Genomic DNA, 10,465 nt, shown 5'->3' with positions numbered 1-10,465 from the left:
AGTGTAAAAAGTTTTTTACTAAAGAGTGTTTTAGTTTGGACAGGAATTAACGGAACCATGTTGCATTATTCAGCTCACAATTGAGCATCCTGTGACACATTTGATGTACTGTTGGCTATTATACCATGTTAACTCTATAACAGATTCCTGCTTTGCTTTTTTGTCTTGATTCTGATTTTGTGTTCCTTCACAGGGTTTCCAGACGGAGTATAATATCAATATGGTATTGGAAAAGTAAGGTATGTTTTTGGTCATCTGTCTCTTAGCTATCACTTTTTTTTTAACTGTTCTCACTGTGTTCTAAATTGAACTCCATCTATTTTTATCATTATAGCTGCTTCTGCTTTATTTTATAGGATCATGGATTTTCCAGGACACTTCAAGCAAATCTTTCAGCAGCTAAACTACCAGAGGCTTCATGGCCAACTCTGTGACTGTGCCATTGTGGTGGGAAACAGACATTTCAAAGCCCATCGCTCTGTTCTGTCAGCATGTAGCACGCATTTCCGAGCAATCTTTACTGTAGCAGAGGGTGATCAAACTATGAACATGATTCAACTGGACACTGAAGTGGTGACAGCAGAAGCCTTTTCTGCCCTGATTGATATGATGTACACTTCTACACTAATGCTTGGAGAGAGCAATGTAATGGATATCTTGCTTGCTGCTTCTCACCTGCATTTGAACTCTGTTGTTAAAGCGTGTAAACACTACCTTACTACCAGGATGCTACCAATGTCTTCACTTAGTGATAGAGTTCAGGAGCAAAATGCACGCATCCAAAGATCTTTTATGTTTCAACAGCTCGGGCTCAACATTGTGAGCTCTGCACTGAATTCCACTCAAAGCACAGAGGAGCAATCAAATACCATGAGCTCATCAATGAGAAGTAACGTAGAGCAATGTACTCTCCACAAGTGTAAACAGTCTTCTGATGATCGGGCCAGACAGCGAATCAGACCTACAGTAGATGAGTCCATTTCAGATGTTACTCCAGAGAGCAGGCAGTCAGTAGTTCATTCACGAGAAGATTTTCTTTCACCAGATTCACTGAAGATTGTGGAAAATTCTAAGGCCGATGCTGTTACTGATAAACAAGAGGATAATACTATTATGTTTGATCAGTCTTCTGGTGCTCAAGAAGATGCTCAAGTACCCAGCCAGTCAGACAACAGTAGAGGAAACGTTTCACAGATATCTATCTCATCTCAGGTAATACAAGTGGAAACCTGTTTTGATCGGGAAGCTACTTCTGAGAAAAACAACTTCCCATGCAAAAATCCAGATGTTGGTCTAACTGAAAAAGAACACATGGGGGTGGTGGTTAAATCTGAACCTTTGAGTTCCCCAGAGCCTCAAGATGAAGTGAGTGATGTCACTTCTCAAGCAGAAGGCAGTGAGTCTGTTGAAGTGGAAGGAGGAGTGGTGACTGCAGAGAAGTTAGAACTGAGTCCTGAAAGCAGCGATCGTAGCTTTTTTGATCCACAGTCTAGTACTGATAGGGTTGGAGACATCCATATTATGGAAGTGTCAAATAACCTGGAACATAATTCCACTTTCAGTATCTCAAATTTTCTGAATAAAAGCAGAGGTGGCAACTTGGGTGCAAGTCAAAATACCAATGACAACATTCCAAATACAATAAGTGACTGCAGAATGGATAGTGATGCCTCTTACCTATTGAGTCCAGAGTCCAGGACTGCTAATGGTCATTTCTCTGCTATGGTTTCTCATGCAAAGAATCCATTCAGTGAGCCTTCAGACTCTCATTTTGTTAGACCAATGCAGGATATGATGGGTCTTCCATGTGTACAGACTTCTGGGTACCAGGCTGCAGAACAATTTGGTCTTGATTTCCCAAAGTCAGGCTTGGGCCTGCACTCTTTGTCAAGGACAATGATGGGTTCCATAAGAAGTGGAGCTAGTGGTTTTCCTGGCTATCGTCGCATAGCCCCCAAAATGCCTGTTGTGACCTCTGTTGGGAGTTCCCAACTACAAGATAACCCTTCCAGTTCCCAGCTGTTAATCAATGGAACCACTTCTTTTGAGAATGGACTTCCTTCACAACCTGGTCCACCACAGTTGACAAGGGCATCTGCCGATGTTCTTTCAAAATGTAAGAAAGCCTTATCTGAACACAATGTGTTGGTTGTAGAAGGTGCTCGTAAATATGCCTGTAAGATCTGCTGCAAGACTTTTTTGACTCTAACAGACTGCAAGAAGCACATTCGTGTGCATACAGGAGAAAAGCCTTATGCCTGTTTGAAGTGTGGCAAACGGTTCAGCCAGTCCAGTCACCTATATAAACATTCCAAAACAACCTGTCTGAGGTGGCAGAGCAGCAATCTACCTAGCACTTTGCTTTAATCTCCTCCACTCCATAGCTTTATGGGAATGCTAGTACAAAATTATAAGACTGGAGTATTTCAGGAATATTAATGCTATTTTGTTCAAGGCTGAAGTCTGAGAAGCTATCTTTATAGATTAGTGAATTCTTGTGTGTGAAATTGTTACAAACACAGAAGTCTTGATTCTGTAAACTGGCGATAAAGCCATATTTACTTCACTTGTGGTGGTTTCACACTGAAGGACATCTAAACACCACAATCGCTCTCTCACTCCCCCTCCTCAAAGGGGGGGGGAGGAGGAAAGTATGATGGGAAAGAAAAAGGCTCACGGGTTGAGATAAGGATAATTTAATTAAAGGGAAAAGAAAGAGAAAAAAATAAGCAAAGACTGTCCAGAGGAAAAGAAAGAGAAAAAGCAATTATTCTCTACTTCCCATCAACAAACAATGTTTGGCCATATACTGGAAAGCAGGGCCTCAGCATGTGCAGCGGTTGATCGGGAGGACAGACATTTTCATAATGAGAGCCCCCCCCAAGTGCACCTGTCTGTCACAAAATGCTTTAGAATATGTTAATTATGAAAATAGTTTTAGGGTTCCAAATACAATTATGGCTCTTTTGCAGTAAAGGACAATATGTAATGAAGATACTTAAAATAAGTCAATGACAAGTAACTTCTGGACTGTTAGATGTGTATATAAATACTTTGAATACAGCAAGACCTTGTTTTTTTACTGTTTTTCTGTAAAAACTTCTATCGAGTAATAAGTGATGTACTACAGACCTCAGTCCCTGGAAAAGTTATGGAGAAGATTGTCCTGGGAGATACTGAAAGGCAGTTAAAGAACAAAGCTATTATCAGGCATATTCAACATGGGTTCATCAAGGGAAAGGCCTGCCTTAGTAATTTGATTACCTTCTATGATAAGGGCAACTGCTTGGTAGATGAAGGGAAGGTAGCAGACATAATCTCTGAATTTTAGTAAGGCCTTTGATGCTGTCCTCACAGCATCCTACTGTACAAATTATCTAACTGTGAGATAAACAGGTTCATGCTATGCTGGGTGATGAACTGGGCTCAACAGTCACTAGCTGTGTTCCCCAGGGCTCAATTCTTAGGCCAGTCTTGTTGAACATTTTTATCAGTGATCTGGATAAAGGAGTAGAATGCATCCTCAGCATGTTTGCCAATGATAGTAAACTGGAAGGTGCTGCTGACTCCCTAGAGGGACAAGAGTTATTGCAAAAAGATCTAGATTGATTGGAACACTGGACAATCATCAACAGCAAGTTCAACAAAGGAAAATGCTAGGTTCTGCACCTGAGACAAAATAATGCTGGACACATGTACAGACTGGGAGACAAGTGGCTAGAGAGCAGCTCAGCAGAAAGGGATCTGGGGGTGATGGTTGACAGCAGGTTCAATATGAATCAGCAGTGTTCCCTGGCAGCCAAGAGAGCAAACCACATTTGGAGGTGCATTAAGCACAGCATAGCCTTCCAGTCAAAAGAGGTGATTCACCCGCTATATTCAGCATGGGTGCAGCCTCACCTTGAATATCATGTACAGTTCTGGGCTCCACAATATAAAAAGGATGTTAAGGTCCTTGAAAGTGTCCAGAGGAGGGCAACAAAGCTCATAAAAGGGCTGGAAGGCATGTCCTATGAGGAGAGGAGAGGCTGAGGACACTTGGGTTGTCTAGTCTGGAGAAGAGGAGGCTACCTCATTGCTTTCTACCACTTCCTGAGGAGGAGAAGTGGAGAGGGAGGTGCCAGTCTCTTCTTCGTGGTGTGGTGGTTTTACCGTGCTGGGCAGCTAAACCCCACAACCGCTCTCTCACTCCCCCTCCTTTAGATAAGGAGGGGGAGAAGTAAAGCAAAGAACAACTCACGGGTTGAGATAAGGATAATTTAATTAAAGGGAAATAATTATAATAATTAAATAAAGAATACCATGAACTAAACAATTTAACTAAGGGGAAATAAAAGGGAAAGGGGAAAAAGGGAGGAAAACAAACAAACAAAATAAATGAAAGCGATATGGAAGTGCAGAGGAAAGAAATTACTCTCTACTTCCCACAAATGAGCGATGATTGACCACGTCCTTGAAGCAAGGCCTCAACGCACACAGCCGGTGTTCGAGAGGAGGACCGACGTCTTCTCAACGAGAGCCCACCCCTCCTCTCTTCTTCCTGTTTCCACCTTTTATTGCTGAGTGTGACACCACATGGTATGGAATATCCCTTTGATTGGTTTAGGTCAGCTGCCCTAGTGATGTTTCTCTCCTCACTTTTTGCCCACCCCCTAGGAGGGTTAGAGAAAGGCCCAATGCTGTGCCACTGCTGCTCAGCAGTAGACACAACACTGGTGTGATAACACTGCTGTTCCAGCTACAAGTACAGAGTACGGCACTGAATGGGCTGCTGCCGGGAAAGTTAACATTCCAGCCAGACCCAGTACACGTGGTAACCAATGATAGAACGTGCAGGAACAGCAGAAAGCTGCACCAGGGGAGATTCAGACATGAGGAAAAATTTCTTTACTGTGAGGGTGGTCAAACACTGGAAGAGGCTTCCTAGAGAGGTGGTTGATGTTCCATGCCTGCGATTGTTCAAGAGGCATTTGGATAATGCCCTCAGTAATATACTTTAACTTTTGGTTACCCCTAAAGTGGACAGGCATTTGGACTAGATGATCTTTGAAGGTCCCGTCCAAGTGAACTATTAAATTCTATATTTTTAATGCTTTTTCTTTAAAAAGCTTGATTTGCTTAGATTAAAATTTCACAATTCTTTGTTTCCCTTTCAGCAGATGCTGACATGCACCAAAAAGAGATCAGGAAGCTGCAGTTTTTAGTCAGTCTTAGCTGTTACTAATGTTGTCAGCTCTTACAGGGCAAGGACTCAGGTCTCAGCAAGCAGGTGAAAGGGGAAAATGTTTTATAAATACCCGTAATTGAAACATTTGCAATTTATGCTTGTGTAGTATTAGCACGTTATGTTTAAATTGAACCATTTTTCATTTTCAGAGTAAACATTCTGTTCATTTTAAGGATCGATCTGTTACAAGCAAAACTTCCTCTGATTGCATACTTCAGTACAATTTTGCTCTCAGATGAGCAATTTATCTTTTCTCAACAGAGCACAGAGGAAATATAAGAAACTTGTTCCAAGGAACTTGTGACTTTCTGTAGCACAAAAGGACCCCCAAATAATATTTTATGCATAATATGTATAAACCTTGATTATGTTGGTCCATTGGACTCTGATGTGGGCCCATTCCAGAGTGACGAGGTTGCATACTCTTCATGGAGCTACAGTGAACATCTTCAACCATTCCTTTTTCATACAAGCCATCAGTAAACTGTAAATAAATAAATAAATAAATAAATCTAAAAACCAAAAATCTAAGGGACGTAAAATAAAAATTTACGCTAGTATATGAAGAATATAAACTTTTCATGCTACCTATTATAAGTAAATGCAATGGGACTCTCTATCCCTGGAATCAGATTTCTGGAAAGCAGAGCACAACAGGAGAATGTTTATCCCCCTTCCTGCTGATGACTTTTCTTTTTCTGCTTCCTTATGAGCTGTTTGGACAATGTTAAGTACTACAAACAAGGAAAATTGTCCAAACAGAAACAAATGAACTGTACTGACTTCATATAACAAAGCAGTGCAATGCAGACCAACTTAGAACAGGCCAAATTATTGACCCAACCTTTTCCCTTGTAGTCACACTATACTGGCATGTCCCAATACTGTTCAACTTTTTCCCTGGTTTTGGCTGGGATAGAGCTAATTTTCTTCCTAGTAACTGGTATGGTTTTGTGTTTTGGATTTAGGGTGAAAATAGTGTTGATAACACATTGATGTTTTAGTTGTTGCTGAGCAGTGCTTACACTCAGTCAAGCACTTTTCTTCTCACACTGCCCTGCCAGCAAGGAAGCTGGGGGTACACAAGAAGCTGGGAAGGGACACAGCCAGGACAGCTGACCAAATGGACCAAAGGGATATCCCCTACCATATGATGTGGTGTTCAACAATAAAAGCTGGGGGGAAAGAAGGAGAAGGAGGAAAAAATCAGAGTAATGGCATTAATATTCCTAAAAAAACTTTTACATGTGATGAGCCCTGCTTTCCTGGAATTGGCTGAACATCTGCCTACCAATGGGAAGTAGTGAATGAATTCCTTATTTTCCTTTGCTTGTGTGCGCAGCCTTGGTTTTACCTAGGAAACTGTCTATTGTCAGCTTTATTGAGAGCTTTTTTGAGCTCTCTATCCCTATGTCTAAGAAATCAAGCAGGGAAGGCAGGAAACTGGGATGGCTGAGCAAGGAGCTGCTGGTCAAACTGAAGCATGAGAAGGAAATGCACAGGCAGTGGAAGCAGGGACATGTGGCCTGGGAAGCATATGGGGATATATAAGGTAGTTGTGTAGTCATAATAAGGAGAAATGCTAAGTAGATAAGTGGACAATAGAAGGCCTCACTGTTCCAAAATAGGGTGGAAGCTTGAGAAAAACAGGATGAGCAGTGTGGGAACAGTAAAACAAAGATCACAATTTCTTAAAATATAAGAAAATGGAAAAAAAAAAGGGAAAAAGGAGAAATTAAAGGGTTGAAAAAAAAAAGAAAAACTGTACATATATGGTATAGAGGAGCGTCGAGTAGCTTGTGAGCCTGTAGTACTCAGCCAATAAAAGGTTATGATTTGTTTACTAAAATGCACTCCTAATTGACAGGATGCTCGCCATTGCAATCGCGAATAAAATAGCTTCACAGAAGATCCTGTCTGAAGAAAATTATTTGAGATTTTTCCTCACAGGACAGCGAAGCCAATAGTCTGGAATTAGTGGGTAGGGAAGCCAGGCAGCTGGGATCCCTTGCTAGAGATGTAGGCATTGACAAAGCAATTGGAAATGGAGCACACATCTTCACCCTCTGGAGGCATGTTCTGTCAGGTGTGAAGGAAAGGTATCCCTTCAAGGAAGATGTTGTATGTCAGCCAGGCAAGTGGACCACCATGGAGAGGGGAATACAGTACCTGAGGGAATTAGCTGTGCTGGAGGTGATTTATGATGACCTAGACAAGGAACTGCTATCGACAGATCCAGATGAAGTCAAGTGTACATGACCCATGTGGCGGAAGTTTGTACGGAGTGCACCATCATCATATGTTAGCTCACTGGAGTGAGAAACAAAGTTGTGTTTTTGCTGTGGAAAATTCCACTAACCTTGCATATTCAAAAGTGATTGTGCAGGCATGACAGTGGCATAGCAGTGTGGAGTATGTTAAGCAGATAAGGGGAAGGTCCCACTGTCTCAAAATAAGGAGGATAGCTAAGGAAAGCAGGACGAGCAGTGCAAAATCAGTAAAAACGAAAAATTACAGGCCCTCTAGTCACTAGAGAAGAAGGAAAGGAAGGAAAAGGAGAAATTAATGGTTAGTCAAATCAAATTATACATATATAGTATAGCAATAAGCATTGAGTAATTTGTGAACCTGTAGTACTCAGCCAATGAGGAAATGGGAGGAATCAACCATCGGGTAATAGGGAATATAAGGTTATGATATACTTTTGCTGTGCACTCCTGCTTGCAGGACGGCCGCCATTGCAATTGCAAATAAAAATGCTACTTCACTGAGATCCTCGCCTGAGCCTTTGTTATTGGCTGCAGACTGTTTCTCACAAACTGGGGGCTCGTCCGGGAGCCTTCTGGGGAGCCCCATTTCAAGAATTTACCTCGTAACTCTGTGCACAGACCAAGGTAAGAAATATTAAGTATTACCTTGGGGGGTTGGGTAAGAATCTTGTGTGAAGTGTGATTGAGATATACTTTTGTACGAAGTGAGTATGGGGTCCCGATCCATGGTTCCGTAGCTCTGCGAGGAGCGTGGTTGGATATGGACGTAGCACGAGGTAGAAGGAAGAGTCTTGTCAGTCACATTTACTAGGGCAGTAATGACCTGGAAAGACCAAGAAAAACCCATGGTGGATGAATTTACTAGAGAATGTTGGTAGTACTAAGGAATTCTTTTTTCTTCCTTACAGACCTGCCTCTTGTCAATAGAGAAACTTTCTCAAGAGGTCCACCAATTCAAAGAGATATATCTTTCTCCCAACCTGTACAAGGCAGTGTTTCAGCTATCAGGAGTAAGCGTCCTTCTGTTCAAGAAAGAAGATAAAGTGGGTACACACCCTGTGCCACCCTGTAGTTTTACCTACGTGACCATGGAGAGGACATGAGAAAATGGGATGGAAAATCTACCTTGACCCTAGAGGCATGGGTACGTGACTTGCAAGGAAAAGCAATTGAAAAAGGGGGGTTCTCTGAGAAATTTGCTGTTCCAATTTCCAGTGGGCATTCCCCCTGACACAGTGATGAAGATTCTGACCAGGATTAGGGGGGCCCTGCCTCCAGCCAGGGGGAGGAAAGGGACAGTTGAGTTTATTGGACTGTGTGGATTCGATGGCCTGGCACGTCAGACGCACAGAAGTATAAGGCTTTAGTAGACACCGGTGCATAATGTACTGTAATGCCATCGAGCTTATAAAGGGCCAGAGCACATCTGTATTTATGAAGTGATAGGGGGATCTCAGCAGTTAACTGTATTGGAGTCTGAAGTGAGCCTAACTGGGAATGAGTGGCAAAAGCACCGCATTGTGACTGGCCCGGATGCTCCGTGCATTCTTGGCATAGACTATCTTAGGAGAGGATATTTCAAGGAACCAAAAGGGCTGCGGTGGGCTTTTGGCATAGCTGCCTTAGAGACAGAGGACATTAAACAATTATCTACCTTGCCTGGTCTCTCAGAGGACCCCTCTGTTGTGGGGTTGCTGAGGGTCAAAGAACAGCAAGTGCCAATCGCTACCACAACTGTGCAATGGCAGCAATACTGCACCAGCCGAGACTCCTTGATTCCCATCCATAAGCTAATTCGTCAATTGGAGAACCAAGGAATGATCAGCAAGACTCACTCACTCTTTAACAGCCCCTTATGGCCAGTGTGAAAGTCTAATGGTGATTGGAGACTAACAGGGGACTATTGTGGCCTGAACAAAGTCACACCACCACTGAGTGCTGCAGTGCCGGACATGCTAGAAGTCCAGTAAAAACTGGAGTCAAAGGCAGCCAAGTGGTATTCCACAACTGCTATCGCTAATGCATTTTTCTCTATCCCTTGAGCAGCAGAGTGCAGGCCACAGTTTGCTTTCACTTGGAGGGGAGTCCAGTACATCTGGAATCAGCTGCCCCAGGGGTGGAAACACAGCCCTACCATTTGCCATGGACTGATCCAGTCTGCACTGGAACAGGGGGAAGCTCCTGAACACCTGCAGTACATTGATGACATCATCGTGTGGGGTGACACAGCAGAGGAAGTTTTCGAGAAAGGGAAGAAAATAGTCCAAATCCTTCTGAAAGCCGGTTTTGCCATAAAGCAAAATAAAGTCAAAGGACCTGAACGAGAGATCCAGTTCTTAGGAATAAAATAGCAAGATGGATGCCGTCAAATCCCAATGGATGTGATCAACAAAATTACAGCTATGTCTCCACCAACTAGCAAAAAAGAAGCACAGACTTTCCTAGGTGTCATGGGGTTTTGGAGAATGCACATTCCAAATTACAGTCTGATTGTAAACCCGCTCTACCAAGGAACCCGTAAGAAGAATGAGTTTGAATGGGGCCCTGAGCAACGACAAGCCTTTGAACAAATCAAGCAGGAAATAGTCCATGCAGTAGCCCTTGGGCCAGTCTGAACAGGACCAGATGTAAAGAATGTGCTCTACACTGCAGCCCAGCCGGGGAGAATGGCCCCACCTGGAGGCTCTGGCAGAAAGAGCCTGGGGAAACTCGAGGTCGACCCCTGGGGTTTTGGAGTCGGGGATACAGAGGATCTGAGACCCAGTATACAAAAACCAAAAAAGAGATATTGGCAGCATATAAAGGAGGTTCAATTTTCTTCAGAAGTGGTCAGTACTGAAGCACAGCTTCTCCTAGCACCCTGACTGCCGGTACTAGGCTGGATGTTCAAAGGAAGGACACCCTTTACACATCATGCAACTGATGCTACCTGGAGCAAGTAGGTTGCACTGATTACTCAGCGGGCTCG

The 10,465-nt window shown here is 43.0% G+C and overlaps 1 protein-coding gene across 1 annotated transcript; it reads left to right on the top strand.

Annotated features, from left to right (window-relative positions):
• Positions 1-360: 360 nt before the first annotated feature.
• On the top strand, positions 361-2,367 carry LOC311220749 (zinc finger and BTB domain-containing protein 5-like; the record flags this gene model as incomplete). The annotated part of the gene is made up of 1 exon (XM_084304304.1): positions 361-2,367. One exon carries the CDS (start codon positions 361-363, stop codon positions 2,365-2,367), a length of 2,007 nt encoding a protein of 668 aa, XP_084160430.1.
• Positions 2,368-10,465: the final 8,098 nt, after the last annotated feature.

The sequence above is a fragment of the Netta rufina genome (assembly GCF_964035555.1).
Source record: "Netta rufina genome assembly, chromosome: W".
In the NCBI taxonomy this organism is placed as follows: domain Eukaryota; kingdom Metazoa; phylum Chordata; class Aves; order Anseriformes; family Anatidae; genus Netta; species Netta rufina.
This window is presented reverse-complemented; position numbering and strand designations above follow the sequence as displayed.